The 16,323-nt window shown below is 37.7% G+C and overlaps 2 protein-coding genes across 2 annotated transcripts; one reads left to right on the top strand and one right to left on the bottom strand.

Moving 5' to 3' along the window:
- pfdn6 (prefoldin subunit 6) lies at positions 1-6,023 on the top strand. Its single transcript, XM_088344454.1, has 6 exons — positions 1-115; positions 603-695; positions 766-848; positions 1,007-1,077; positions 4,003-4,127; positions 5,737-6,023. Exons 2-6 carry the CDS (start codon positions 610-612, stop codon positions 5,855-5,857), a joined length of 486 nt encoding a protein of 161 aa, XP_088200580.1. The 5' UTR covers positions 1-115; positions 603-609; the 3' UTR covers positions 5,858-6,023.
- A 6,875-nt stretch (positions 6,024-12,898) lies between these two features.
- Positions 12,899-14,449, bottom strand: LOC148359246 (transcription factor HES-7.1-like). Its single transcript, XM_088344013.1, has 3 exons — positions 14,294-14,449; positions 14,117-14,212; positions 12,899-13,484 (listed from the first exon to the last, which is right to left on the bottom strand). The coding sequence occupies exons 1-3, from the start codon at positions 14,333-14,335 to the stop codon at positions 13,071-13,073; spliced, it is 552 nt and encodes a 183-aa protein (XP_088200139.1). The 5' UTR covers positions 14,336-14,449; the 3' UTR covers positions 12,899-13,070.
- Between the last annotated feature and the right edge of the window lie 1,874 nt (positions 14,450-16,323).

Below are 16,323 nucleotides of genomic sequence, written 5' to 3'. Positions count from 1 at the left end.
AGACGCAAGCGATTGATAAATTTGCGTTTTTCCGTACAGATTTCCTTGTACGTCGTACTCGATTGAAAATGCAAATAACACGTATCTTGTACGGCAAAACCGTACAGGTTGACAGGTATGTGAATGGAACAGTAACTAAGTGAATTCTCAATAGAGTTCTGTTAAACCCCATCTTGCAGCTAGTTCCGGTCCAACATTTACAAAAAAAAACAACCTCAAAATTCTCCACAATTCGATTTGAATGATAATTTTCACTGTTCTTGTCAATGAAATAGTTGGCTATTACTTTATTACATTTTATTATAGTGATTAATATTCCCCAAATACATTTAATATTGTTTTTATTCTTATGTCATAAATTGTTATATTTTCCCCCCTAGCTCTTAATAGACACGTTTTATATTGGGATTCGGCTTCCTTGATTCTTAGTTCATTTAATTTTCTATATAAAGTGTTTTTCTTCTGACAAGCATTGTATAAACCCTTAGTCGTCCACTGGTGTTTTACTGAACAATAACGTGTTTTTGCAAAGATAAAATTGGGATTTTTTTTACGGCTCGGGCTGACTGGTTAATAATAATATAATGTTTATTCACATTCAGTCTGTAGATGACGATAATGGGCCTCATCGGTAATTGTCACGCATTACTAATGCACCGAAGAAGAATCTCCGGTTCCAACCACCACCTCTTCCGGTACTCCTGTCTACATTCTGCACATGCTAACTTTTCTTTAAACATTGATTTATTTATTTATCAATTGTAGTAACGTCCCAAATTCCAACATGGCAGAGGCCATTCAAAAGAAACTTAACTCTGAGCTCGAAAAATATACCCAGATGCAAAAAGGTACGTGCTTGAAGTAGCGTTGCGAGTGTTATTGCATACTATGACTTGCTAGCTATTCTTTGCTATCAGTATTGTGTATATTGATTTGCTCCCCCGGTTATTAATGAAGTGCTCACTTGCTATTTACTTACTTTATTGGTGTGCTCTTTGGTGTTTAGACGTTAGCAAGAGCATGTCAGCCCGACAGAAGCTGGAAACGCAGCTCGCAGAGAACAACATTGTGAAAGAGGTACGTCATAAAGAACCATGCTTGATTGCACGCATGGAATAATATCACACTTGACTGATAGCATAAGAGTCTAACTCACTCTTTTGTTAAATATAGTTATTTTCCCAAATCATCGATTTTGGATTGGACGGATGTTATATAACGAAATTGTGAATATGCTTGATTGCTGTTTAGATTATCGAGAAGGGTTGTCCAAACCTCACATTGTTTGTTTGCTGTTATTAGTGTCAATAAATTTGTTCAGACCAAAAAAAAATCTTTCCATAGAAATCTGCACAAGTGCCCTAGTCAGTCAACCGATCATTGTGCAGATGACTAAAAGGAAACAGAATTTCTGCCTAACTTATTAACTTAACTTAAGCAATTCTCCTCTTGGTTAGGGCTACAACTAACGACTGTTTTAGTATCGGACTAGATGCCGACCATTGAAACAATTAGTCAAATAATCTGATAATCATGAGCTTGAGTTGTTTCCATAATGCGTCAAATCATAATAAACACAAGAAACCATGGAACAATTAAAAATACATATTTTATTCAACGTAGTGCAAATTCCTACAAAAATAAATACAAATGTCCTATCTTAAACCAGTTAGACACAGTGCTTGATCCGTAGATACATAAATCCATGATTAAAGCTCTATTTTTTAGGGTTTGGTTATTCCTCAGTCACTCGGGCCGTAGAGGCACTATGTCTTGTGGTGTGTCTTGGCCAAGTACAGCCTGGTGGCCCTCTTCAGGCCAACAAATGTTTCCACCTGGTCAGGCAAAAAAACAATGAATTAAAATCAAGTAAGCATTTTTTAACCATTTTAAACCAAGAACAGGCTCATTTAAGTAGAGCGATAAATAAAGCAAATGTGTCATTTTGTGATGTAAAGTCGGATGTCAACTGCAAAATCCAACAAAAGTACCTAACGATTCGCAACAGTCTAATCCAACACTTTCATGATCTGACATTTGTCATTTTTAACATTTTAATAACTGATGTTTGTTTTTCTGATTGCGTGCATTTGATTTCAAAATGGTTTGTCAGGCATAGCTTCCTTTTATGGCAAATAATAAGTTTATAAAATGAACATTGCATGTCATCAAAACTATATGGGCTTAAATGTTACCTGAATCTTACAGAGGCGAGTCAGACTGTGTTTTGTTCAACCGTCTGTTCTCTTTAAATGTTCAAGCAACACCAAGGTACTGCCATGATATGCAATGTCTGCTTCGTAAACTTTACGAGTAGTCGCCATAGGCAGGATAAAATACTCCCAAACTTTAGATGTTTTGGTAGGCATACTTGATGTTGACGTTGTCATTTCTGTGTGACAATCAAGTCATGTTTATGTGTATAGCAATAAGCAAATCTCAGCAGAGATTCTATTCATGTACAGATGCCTCACACTGTTGGAGAAACGTGTCTGGCAACAATAGTCAACGATAGAATTCATTGTCGCCTATTACTATTATCGTGTTTTGTCAACATCGTTGACCAATTGATGCAGCCATACTCTTAATTGACCGGGTTTTTTTTCTTTCAAAGTCCTAAAAATGTTGTGGCCAATTGTGTTGTTAGTGTGACAAACTATTCTAAGGTCTCCAACATGGTGCCCATAGACACCAGGTAGCCCATTAGAACACCTAAGCAACCTGTGGACAGGTTCTTAAGATAGCTCAACACTGATGGGTCAATGCAATTTTCTAGTAAATTTCTAACTGACTTGATGTTTTAGTGGTTGAATTGTAATAATTAAAACCTGATAACAACAGCATAACGTATGTTTTTATTTTACAAATTTATATCAAAATGATGGCCCTTTGCACCAATCAATAAAAAAAATAAGCTCTCATCTTCAAGAAGGTTGGTGACCCCTAAACTGCACATTGTTTGTTTGTGGATTTTTTATTCGGGCACAGCACAAAATCAACATCAACAATCGCTTAACGAAAGGGAAAAAAAACAATTGAATACAATCAGGTGTAGAATACAATAAGCTAATAATAAAGGTTCTTTCAAAAACATTGATTTTAGGTTTAAATATCACAGAAAGAATATGTTTAATGCAGATTAAATTAAAAAAATTGTAATTTTGAAGGTCTTAAAATGTATTCTTCCAAATCTTAATGAGAAATTCAAAAGCATAAGGAATTATGTGAACACTTTCAGAAATGTTCGATGTGGACACCGTCTGAGACAAAAGCATACTACCAAACAGGTCGTCCAGCCCCTGCCAAACGCACTGAAGCATATCTCTGGTAACAGTCTCTTGCAGATTACTATGCTTTTCTTGTATACAGATTTTCTAATGTTGAGTTATTACAGGGAAATGCATATCAATGTGTCTGAAGGGAGTAGGAAACAAACTGAAGTACCTACATCAATTACAATTTATCTTGCAGGCAAGTCATATTAAAAAATCAAAAACAAAACCCACCCCAAAATAAAATACATATTAGGCTGCATTTTTACTGCCAACACATATACCATCGAATACTAAAACAAACTCTTGCTGTAAAATGTTTTTAGAATATTTGTCAAAATCTACACTTTTTATTTTTTTTAATATTAATTAAGGGTATTTAAAGGTCATCATCCAACTCATTCCATCAATGAATACAACTCTGATTGGCACAATGGCTCTTCAATGTTGTACTTACGTATTGGACTTTGATTCCCCTGAGATGATGAGTGTCTGCTGTGTACGAATATTTATTGGGAGTTGATGCTTACTTGCTTTTATATATTTATAATAAAGATTTAATTTTAACTAAATCATCAAATTTTTACATGCTTAATTTTAAAAACAAGTTTCTATGTTTTTTGTACCCGACATGCACAATCCTTACAGAATTCTTTTGAATCAAATAAGCTTTTCTGTGTGTATTTCCCCAAAATAACCTGAACATATGGCTGTATTTCTCTGCTTTTAGGAACTTGATATCTTAGACAGTGCCAATACGGTATACAAATTGATTGGCCCTGTTTTGGTCAAACAAGACCTGGACGAGGCCAAAACAACTGTGACAAAACGACTGGAATACATTAATGGGGAAATGTAAGTTATTACGTTCATGTTCTGCTACGTTTTCTTTGTACATAATGTGCGCTCCTTGTATAGTTACATGATTCTAATGACAAATGGTATTTCTGCCCAACTCATAAACTTAGGCAATTCCCCTACACTTCTATCCACCTATCAACTGTAGCTTCTGTTGTGAAAATGTCGTAGGCTCAAAGGAATTACAAAAAAATATTCAGGGAATAAAAAACCCTCAATAATTGTTTTTTTTATCTTTTACCCTGAACCATAATCATAATTCAATTGTGAGACTCTGAAAAAGCCTCAGCCCTACAGTTAAGGCACACCTTTTATACCTTTAATTTAATAGTCCGGCCACCGTGGTAGTGTTTTTCTTACCATGTGGCCTCTGAGCTAAAATGAGATTGACAGCCCTCTGAAAGAGTTAATTATCAAAGCTCTTCACCCATTCACAACATATATCCATACGCCAGAGAGATGCACCATGGAATCACTTTTGAACAAGTAAGAAAAGAAAGGTCCTGAGGTTGGATTGCTTTTAAAAATAACTTTGATCCAACTGGTCAGGTGGTCGAGAAATTGTGTTTTTAGGTAGATTGATGCACTTACATTTTTTACGGATTCTGTTAATGCCAGCAAATTATATAACACTTACGCCAATACTCCACTAGATGGCGCCAGAGCATTTCTGCCAATGTTTAAGCCCGGCACTTAGACGAGTCAAGTCATGTTTATTTGTATAGCCCTTGATCACAAAGAGTCTCGAAGGGCTGCACAGAGCACAGATTATTGCAAAGCACGGACTATTATTACACCATCCCCTGATCTTAAACCTACAAAAAGGCTAAGGAAAAACTCAAAAACCTCAACATGAGGAAAGTGAAGAAACCTTGAGAAGGGACTGCATATGAGGTAACCCCCCTTCCAGGATGACCAGACCGCAATGGATGTTGAAATGATGAATAATACACAGATATTGTCAACATAAAATATAGGTTATTCATATGCTGTAGAATAGAAATGTGTTTTAAACCTAGATTTAAACAGTTCCATTGAAGTTTCAGATTGAATCTCAGGGGGCAGAGCATTTCACAGCACCAGGGCCCGAATGGAGAACGCTCTCGAACCTGCGTATCTCTTCTTGGCTCTTTGGATCACGTGTAGACCAGTGTTTTCAGAGCGAAGGCTCCGGACCGGAACATAGGGGGAAATCAAATCTGAAGGATATGAGGGAGCAAGTCCATGCATGATCAAATCAGTCTGAACCAGCATTTTTTTAACAAAACTCAAGGGTAATTACAAGATATTTTCTCATTAAATACGTTAACTACTTGTTCACGGTTTTAGCGAAGAGATGCCATTATCAGAGTAAGAGGAATAAATATACTGTCAACTGGATTCAATGCATATGTGCAAACTTTTCAACGTTTCAAAATGTGGTGATAGATCACAATACATAGGGAATCATTTTGCCAAAACAAACATATTGGTAAACAAAGTTGCAGCGCAGTCATTTACCATGATGTGTTGGACATCGTTGTCTTACTGTGGTTCGGAACCAATTTCTGACCCTATATGTTGTTCAAGTTTTTTAAATTTGTCTTTGTTTCCATTTCTGTTTCAGTCAGCGGTATGACACACTACTAAAAGACTTGGAGAAGAAGTCCGACCAGCACCGACAGCTTCTGTCTAGTTTACAGCAAGAATATCAGAAAGCACAAGGCCTCGCTCCTGGGAAAGTTTAAGGAATTTTAATGTATCGATACACGCAAACCCACACACCTCACAGAGACATGCACTCATATCATGTGATGAGAAGATGGGATGGACATCCACCTGTCTTCACAATGCAACCGTACTGTTGCATCTCCTCTGTTTCTAATTAATAATAAACGTTTTTTTTCATGGAAATGTTTCAACAATTGGTTATATTATCCACATTTCATGCTTGTTTTTATTCAACTGAAGGGTTTAGAACGCCCTTGCTTTGGCTTTTTAGAATTCAAATTGTCTTCATTGTCATTAATCACGAGTTTAGATGTGACCCTCCAGAAAGAACAAATGAAAAAGACCTAAAAGAGAAAATAAAGATAGAAAGAATATCAGAATATACAGGCAAAATACTTACAAAGTAGCATTTGGAGTTCTAAGTGAATCAGAGCAATTATTCATTGAAAAATAGTCCAAAGACTTTTAGCAGGAAAATTATTCCAAAAAGTTGATAAATAAAATATAAATACCCATAGTTCTAAACCTAGAGAAGATATATATATATATATATATATATATATTTTACAGTCGTGTGTGTGCTTGTTTAGCGTTATGTTCTCTGAGTGTAACGGTAGTGGATTGCATTTTCTGGCTTCAGTCAGTTGTTCATTTTATGTTTTAAAGGCACACATAGTGCAGTGAAAATTATTTGCCCCCTTCAAAGGGCACAAAACACACATTCTGCACTGGAATTGTTATAAGACAAGACACACAATGACAACCTTTAAATATATAGAAAATAAATTAGCATCTGAATGTATTTTTGCACATATGTTTCCCATGTTTAACGTGTGAGTACATTTAAAAATGTTTTACTGCTTTTCTCTTAATAAATGTTAGATGTATCACCATTTAAGCATGTCTGACAAAGTTGTACAGTGGAACCTCGGTTCTCGACCATAATCCGTTCCAGAACCCTGATCGAAAACCGATTTGTTAGATCACCGAAAAAGGATTTTCCTATTAAAAGTAATGTAAAATTGTTTTAATCCGTTCCAACACCGTGAATGCTTACCATGAACGTAAACATGAAGCTAACCCAGGCTAATCGTACGTTCGCGTTAGCGTAATCTTCCGTACGAAAGATTACGCTAACATGAACGTGTACAACTAAAAAAAATCAGGTCGTTTACACATCATTTAGCATCCGGGTCGCCACAAAAAGTGGTGAGCGGTTAAAGGATAAAGAAAATAATTATGAATAGGATTTCTTACCTTTGTGAAGGTCTGCAGAAGTCATGCTCTATTCCCTCGAAAGAAGGGAAACTCGCACACCTTCTTATCTTGCTATTATTTATTTCTTAAATGCAATAGTTGTACGCACTACCCTTCTTTTTTCACCTGTAGCAACTTTGCTGCTTGCACCGACCTTCTTCGGAGGCATAATTAGGGGCTAAACCACTCCGTTTACCGATATCTAAAGCGAAAGCAAAAAGAAGTGCGCGCTCACGTCATAACAGTTCTTCACGAGGCGTGGGGGCAATCTACACCCGTACGCCGCTCAGCATCGCACCCTAGCATACCGGCGTTCGAACTCCGATTTTTTTGAACAAAAAGCGAAGCAAGAATTTCTCGAAATTTTTGGTCGAGAACCGATTTGTTCAAACTGAGAGGCGTTCAAAAACCGAGGTTCCACTCTATGTATAAATTGCCCTAAAGCACTTCAGCTAGATCGCAAGAATAAACTAAAACTCGCCGAGGCAGCTGATTAAATAGGGCAAGGATAAAAAAGATGGCCGATTCCTCTGTTTCATTGTTTGAATATTTTGATACAGAGTCTTGTTTCAGTTACTTCGGCAATGCTTGAAGAAAAAAAAAAACAACAACATGAAGCCCTCCAGTTTTCCCGTTTTCATTTACATGTGCAAGGTGCAATGGGATATGGTCTGCATTTACATAGTGTATTTCAAGTCACTAAAGACCTCCCAAAGTGCTTTACAATGTGCTTCACATTTACCTATTCACACACACACACTTGCACACTGATAGCGACGACAGCCATGTAAGGCGCCTACCTGCTTATCGGGGACACCTGGGGGGACAATCCTTGCAGTCTTTTAACTCTGTTTTAATTTGAATCCGAAGTCTCCTCCCTCCTTCTGCATCCACCCTCTAACTCCACTCTACCAATGTGATATCCTGCAAAGCCTTTCTTGAGGAGCCATGATTTGAACCGCAATGCATATTGTTGGTTGGTTGGATCCCTCAACTGCTTAGATCGTAGAGGCACCATTTCCTGTGATGCATCAGGGATCTTTCGTGTGTTAGGCGATTGTACTAACCACTGAACTACTAAGCATGTGATAATCAAGATTTTGGAACGAAACCAGTACTATTTGTGTTTCATGAGGGGGAGCAAACCCTAACCTCTAAACATCCTGGAAAGGGGATGGGCGTTGTCCAGCTGTACTTTTCCAAAACACACCATAGGATGCGGTGCCCCATGCAATGAACCAAGTGGTTAAGGGATTCGTGAACCGTTTTGCTAGCACGGTTTGTTATTTTACCATTTTTGTTTGGCGGCCAAAACGTCTGATAGGCCCTATGTGGCCCCAGGGCTGTAGTTTGCAAATCATGTCCTAAAAGCTGATCCAGCTGATTGCGATATATTAAAAACTACATCATGAGTTTACCAAACAATACACAGTGTTCTGAACAGTATACTTTTCTTGACTAAACCTCTTTTGTCACTTAGGTCAGGGTTCGAGCTGGCTTCTCTGAATAGTTTGTTTTACATCCCTGGCAGCTGCCACAACAGGGGCACCCGTGACATGGAAACATTCCCGTAAAACACACGGGAAAGGTTTCCTTTTACGCCACGCGTGTGAAGTTGACACTTGCGCCATTGGTGCGCACGAGGCTGCGAGGTCCGTGGCGCGTGGGTGCGAGCGATCTCACGCGGCCATTTGACACAAACCAAATAATGTTACCATCAGGAAGGGGAGCGTTGTTATCAACGCAATAATTGTGATATTTTTACGTCAAGATGCACATCTTGCGTTTGATGACCTAAGAATAGCAATTTAAATCCATTTTGCAAAGGAGCGACCAAAACTGGGCGCGTCATTTAGTGCGTGTAAAATGCCCGCAAAGTATTTGCAACCTTTCTTTTCTTTAAGTGTCTTTTGAACTGGTTTCCTCAAGCTTAGTCCGCCTAATCCCCCTTCATGTTTTTACAGAGACAATATAATGATGTTTAATCTGCTTTTTGGGAAGCAGATGCCCCTCACTAAAAAACTAATCCTATTCCTTCATTGATGCTCCTTTCCTGCAGGAGTTTTAATCCGTAAATGAATGACAATCCTGGTCATGCACAACTAACGCCTCCATTCACTGAAGTAAAATGCAAGGAAATTGTGCTTTTCGAGAGAGATTCAGGAGTCAGGATTGTCTTTATTGTCATTAACATAAAATCCCATCGAAGTTTTCTTTGCAACCCCAGTTTAGAATGTTTTTTAATGTGTTTGAAACAAGGATGCAATAAAATAACATCAAATATGTACATAAAAAGGAAAATATTTTTGGACATAAGCAACACAGACTTTACCATATGTTATTTTCCTTATTGTATGTACATTACTTTTCAAAAGTTTGGGGTCACCCTGACAGTTCTGTATTTTCAGTGGAAAGTCACGTTTTTATTAAATGAATATAAACTATCGTCGAGACATTGACATTTTAGAAATAAAACAATTTTTGAGAAAAAAAAAAAGAATTCAAATTTTGCTTTCTTTAAAGAATGCAATTTTCCAAGCGACCCTAACTTTTTAACTTTAGTGTACATATTTCATTTAACTGTATTGTAAAAATAATATACAATAAAGAATAAAATAAAATTGTACAACAACACAGACTATTCATATAGTTTTTTTCCTTTTGTATATACTATATACTCGATAACATTTTCTTTCATTTTATTGTATACTTCTTTTAAAGTTATTCTAAAACTGTAACACTCGAATGATTTTTACTGTGCACTGAGCCAATTATTTGGTCTTTTTTTCATTGCATGGAAGACATATTCAAAGTAAAAACAAAAAAACAGAATCTCGCCGCACAAAAGAGTAATTAATAAACAAAGAAATGACATTTTGAAACGTACAATAGTATCTATAGTGACCTCTAAATATTTTAAGGCAGAAATTAGCTGGTAATTAGTCAGATGAAAAGTCACGAAATAAAGAATTTTTCAACCAGCTGCTCCTTTGTTTGTGAAAATTCGCACGCATTCATTGTGCCTGGCTATTGGCATTCCTTTGTTTGCTCCGTATGGATGACCCATTTAGATGCAAATATTGATGTCTCAGCGCTTTCATCTTTAAAAGAAGACGACAATGGGCGTTAACAGGTATCCAACTGTTTCAATTGTCCTTAGATTGTGCCGACTTGGGCTATTTGATACACAACAGTTTGAAACCATGCATTACATACACCGCAAATGCCGACAGTTATGCGTTATTTAATCGATTAATCACGTAGTCAATTCGTAGTCAGTATCAGCGTTAGTTAAAAATAAAGGAAGAAAAAAACAATCGCAGAATAAACCGACACTCCCTCCCCTAAGCCTTTTATGCTTAAATTATGTAGATTTTTTGGCAACAACTTGTAGCTTCGTATGGTTGTTGTTAAGTTAGCAATATCATCGTGCATACATGCAAACCCTTTGACATTAAAGAGTAGCACATGTCATCCTGCACAATATTTGTATGTCTCATCTCGTTAGCTGCACCGCTTATCCTCAGTAAGGTCGCGGGGGTGCTGGAGCCCATCCCAGCAATCATCGGGCAGTGGGCAGGGGACACCCTGAACTGGTTTCCAGCCAATCGCAGGTCACACAGGGACAGACAACTCGCTCGCTCATTCACACCTAGGAACAATTTGGAGCGGCCAATCAACCTAAAAATGCATGTCTTTGAAATGTGGGAGAAACCTGAGTGCCCGGAGGAAACCTATGCATATTTGTATGTACGAAACTTTGTCAAACATTTGTCTCCATCCCAGCTGTTTTCGAGCAGTGGGCAGGAAACACCCTGAACTGGTTGCCAGCCAATCGCAGGGCACACAGGGACAGACAATTCACTCGCTCATTCAGACTTAGGGACAATTTCGACCGGCCGATTAACCTGACATGCATGTTTTTGGAATGTGGTAGGAAAACCAGAAGAAATTCACGTAAGCACGGGGAGAACATGCAAATTCCGCACAAGACGGCTGGTAGCTGGATAGAATATATTATATATGCATGGCGGCGCAGTGGTTATCGCGTGTGTGGCAGAGTTCTGAGGTCATGAGATCGAACATTCCTGTGCGAAGTTTGCATGTTCTCCCCGTGCTTGCGTGGGTTTCCTCCCACATTCCAAAAACATGCATGTCAGGTTAATTGGCCGGTCTGAATTGTCCTTTGGTGAGAATGAGTGCGTGAGTTATTGGTCTCTGTGTCCTCTGCGCACTGCCTGAAGATAGCTGGGATGGGCTCAAGCACCCCTGTGACCCTACTGAGGATAAGCGGTGCAGATGATGGATATATATATATATATATATATATATATATGTATGAATGTGTTTTGGCCTGGAGAGGGATTGTACTGTACTTGCCCCAGACACACCACAGGAAATGTTGCCCATTTGACCCTAGTGGTGAAGGGATCCAATAGGGCTGCACAGCTTCGGGAAAAAAACTACTTATGGTTTTTCAGACCAGTATTGCAATTTCAATGGGATTTTCAATTTTAAAAACTCCATGTAAAAACAGCCATTGACTAAAATGCTATTCTCAAGTCAAGATTTATTCTATTGCTTGATTATAAAAAAAAATGATTGTGAACTTTTTAATAGGTAGGCCTTTTTTAAAGGGGATAAAAGCTGTAGTCTAACGCAGAAAACATTAGTGGGAAAGTTCAAGGAATTTTAATGCATCGATACACGCCAACACGGACATGCATCACGTTGCTCGCTAGACTTATCACTGCTGTTGTCTGAATGTTCAATCAGCAGACAAAAACTGTATTAACATTAATTTTACTCAAATAAGTTTTAAAATACATTAAATACAAGATTTGCATTGCTCATTAGAAACATGGCCTATGTAGCGTGCTGATTTTACAATCAAAATATTTAATTAGGCCTTGTCTACTTTTAATGACCAAACATTTCATTGAAAAAAGAAAATTACGATCTTTTGTTCAAGTAAAATTCAAGAGAAGGTGTATATCATTTAGCACATCCTATTGGTAAAAAATAACCTCACAAAGACTGGAGGAAAATATAAAGTAAAATTGTGCGTTTTGGTCACTTTGAGTATTCAGTTTGTATTCCTCCTTGTAATTTCTAGCACTTGGTTTTGGTTGCATTACACCATACAGTGACATCTAGTGGTCAAATAGAACACACTGCACCGTTAAGCTGACTTGGAGAATGAGTAAAGGTCACCCGGGACTGATTGTCAGCCAATGAAGGGACGCATACAAACCATGCACAATTTGGAGTCACACAAAAGGACAATTTGGAGTCACCAATCAACCTGCCGTACCTGTTTGAGGATGTGAGGGGACATTTGAGTGCCAGAGATACCCGCTCAGACAGGAGAGAACATGCAAACTCCCGAGTGAATTTACATATTCAGAACAAAAGCAATGCCTTTTAAAAAGTTGTATCATTGTTTTAAAAAATGTACTGCATATCATTTTGCAATCATTTTAAATACCGTACATCATGTCACTTTATCCGATTCAACTTATAAACACGTCTCCTTGGACTTCGGCTCCGAAAAAAAAAAATCAACAAATTGTGTTCTACAATAAAAATTTGGTCCACCATGGATTTGTAGATAATGCGTGAATGTCCACTACATGAAAAAAGCTGGCCAATCCTTCATTACCATGCCAGTTAAAGATTGTCTTATGTGAAAACTACTTTTACATTTTATGACCTGCATGACTGTTAGTGGGTCTAAACATCCCAATCTAAATACAAAAGATAAAAATATACATGGAAAAAAAATCAGAAAATGGAAAAAAGAAAAGGCAAAACAAAGTTTAATTTGTGCAAATGTCTTCATCTAGAAGTGTGAATGACTTGTCTGTATAAGAGGAGTATCTCTCACTAAAAAAATAACAATTAGCCATGCCCTGCTGGAACCTCAAAGATAATAATAGAATATAAATGCAGTCTGCTCCACACAAAAATTCATCACTGTGGCCAGGGCCTCCAAACGGGGTGCGGACTCTGTGCTCCGGAGAATGTTTTCCCGTTGTTCCAAAACTGAAAATCGGTCACTGTGTTTGCCGCATATTGATGGGGGACGTCATGTGTGATTCTGTTATGGCGCAGACGTTCCGGGTATGGAGATTGGACGTGTGTCGGTGCGATTCCTGAATCGTGCCGGTGGGACCCTGGGTTTGAGTCACTGGCTGTATAGCGATGGATCCTTTGGAGACAATCACTCATGCCATCTTGGTAGTACAGCTGTCCCTGCTGGGGAACATTGGGTTCCAAAACAGACTTCAGCGGATTCTGAGCCCGTTCGTCCTTGTGGTTTGTCTTCAAGAATTTTACCACACTCTCCAGGATTTCCGCTTTCTCTACTTTTGGGTTGTTTAGCCTCTAAAAAAAAAGAGGAAAAGGGTTCAGTTAGGCGCTGTTTTTTGTTGAGGTTTTTATTTTGGGTCATTCTTCAGTCGTTATGTAATATGGACTTTTTACTACTCTTCAGTACTTCTACATACCTTTCAGTAGTTTTTCATGCATTTCGGTTCTTTTGCATACCAATTAGTTCTGTTTCAGTACCCTTCTTCCCACTTTTCACTGGCTTTTCTTTGTATACTTTCCAGTGTTTTTCAGTTTTTCATACATTTCAGTGCATTTTAGTTTAATTCTTTTCTCCTTTTTTAGAAATTTTAATTGTCTTTCTGTCATTTATTGTGGTGATTTTTTTCGTCAATTTCAATTTACTAGTAGAACATACCTCACTAATACTTTTCTATAAATATTTTAGTAAAACATACATATATAGTTTAACAATCGTTCAACTGGTCGATAATATTACTTTGAACAATTATAGTCCATATTTTTCAAGACAACAAGAACAAAATTCAATAAAATCAGAAATAGAAACTGGTTGTAAACAGCCACAACAAAAACGATTAATAGTGATGACCGAACATATTTATTTGGTCCAAAACTGGAGCCAAGACCTAGACGATTATTTTGAATTGAATGAAAGGTGTGTGCTGTACCTCATTTTGTGTGTTTTCCAACATTATAACTCTTAGCGTTTCCAAACTGCGATTGATCCGCTCCCGTCTGCGTTTCTCAATCACGGGCTTGGACACCTTCAAATGAAATATGAATCAAATACTGTATTGCTGAAAAAACACTTTTCTTAAGTATTTCTTTTCTCACGAGAATCTTACCCTTCTGTCCCTGTGAAGCTTTGGTGAAGTTAGCGCCTTCATGCTTGTTAGTGTTGTTCAGTCTGCACAACTCCAGAAAGAAAAGTGAATGTTTTGCACCTGGTTTGCAAATATACGCACGAATACCACCGCACCCACAAGCACTCCAAAACGTTACTTTGCATGTGAATTCAATTTACTACACGCATGCGCCAGAGGATTAGGCTGATATGTAAATGATTTGGTATTGCTTCTTTTGGGAAGTATTCGTTTGCCCTTGCGATATTGATGCATTTTTAAATAAATTGACAACCAAGAAACTAAATAAAATAAACAAAATGACATTGCCTACCACAAGCCGAGTAAAAAACTGCGTATTTTAGTGATGGTTGTTCAGAAACGAAACGACTGTATGAGCCGACTCTCGTCGATTCCTCATCAATACGGAGCCGACCCTCCTAGAAAACTCTCTCTCGCTCTCTCTGTCTCTCTTTCCTTCTCTCTTTCCCTGCTGTATATACCCCTCTTTCTCCCTCCCCCATTCCTCTTTCTCTCTTTGTCGCTCTATTTGTCTCTCTCTATCAGCACATTTCTCCCTTTCTTTCTTATTTCATCATATCTCTATCTTCTCCCATCTTTTCCCTCTCTTACTCTTTATCCCTCCTCTCTCTTTACCTCACTTTCTTTCTCCGACTCTCTCTTAGCCTCTTTCTCACTTTCTCTATCTCACCATTTCTCTCTTTTTTTGTCTTTCGCTCCCTCTCTTTCTCTCCTTCTTTCTCACTCTTCATATGCTTTTCTTTCTCTCTGTCCCTCTAAATCTTTCTCTCTCTCTATCTATCTCTCTCTCTGAAACAATAAAGTCAAGTTGAAAAAGCCGGTTCTCCAAAAAGAGCCAGAATTCCCTTCAACATAGACGTGTTTTCCCAAATGCGCATGTGCCTTTGGTAACAAATCACATTTCCCACTTCAGTTACGCAAAGCGATCGTGCCATTTGGTAGTTTTGCCTCCAGACGTGTAGTTAGTTATTGCATCACAACAATGGCCATAAACTGCGTCTGAATTTAATATTTGATTTATTCTGTCGGGACTCGGTTGCATCTTGCCTGGCACTCACGTTGGCACTTTTGGCAATGTGTGCGTTTTTAGGGTCTTTCTTGATCCCGCAATGGGCTCAAGTGTGGAGATAACACTCGGATGATCGGATCACGGCTATTCTGCATGGATTAAGTGTCTTTTAACACCCGCTGATACTTCCGTTTCAAATCGAAGATAATAGTGGAGGTCCAGAGACCGTTCACGTTGGTGTCCATGGCAACGGCTCAAAAATAGAGTCTGTGATAGATAGATAGATAGATAGATAGATAGATAGATAGATAGATAGATAGATAGATAGATAGATAGATAGATAGATAGATAGATAGATAGATAGATAGATAGATAGATAGATAGATAGATAGATAGATAGATAGATAGATAGATAGATAGATAGATAGATAGATAGATAGATAGATAGATAGATAGATAGATAGATAGATAGATAGATAGATAGATAGATAGATAGATAGATAGATAGATAGATAGATAGATAGATAGATAGATAGATAGATAGATAGATAGCGTGTTATATAGAGTATCTAGATATCTAGATATTGCTACATAGAATACACATTGCAATAAAATACAGTAATATGCAATGTAGGGGGTGTGGTTTAATGTGGGCCTTTACTCCGCCGGGTGTGTTTGGTTAAGTCCCACTGTGAATTTTCCCACTGTGAATTTTACATCAATTGTGGACAAAAACAAGGCTGAATTAGATTTTCAGTAAGACCAGACACAATAAGAGAAAACGAGTTTTGGTGAGGTCGCTTAATGGATTGTTTTTTTTTTAATCAGAAGTGGAAATAGTGAAATAGGGATGCGAAACTAATTCCTGAATCCTTACATCGTCACAATTGTAATAATTCGTTTTGATTTTTTTACACCATTTTAGGGATTGTGGTCAAGTGTACAAAATTTGACACCATGCATAGAGTGAGAGAACAAATTT

This window comes from Urocampus carinirostris, chromosome 9, assembly GCF_059441175.1.
Source record: "Urocampus carinirostris isolate Australia breed hairy pipefish chromosome 9, RoL_Ucar_1.0, whole genome shotgun sequence".
NCBI lineage: Eukaryota > Metazoa > Chordata > Actinopteri > Syngnathiformes > Syngnathidae > Urocampus > Urocampus carinirostris.
This window is presented reverse-complemented; position numbering and strand designations above follow the sequence as displayed.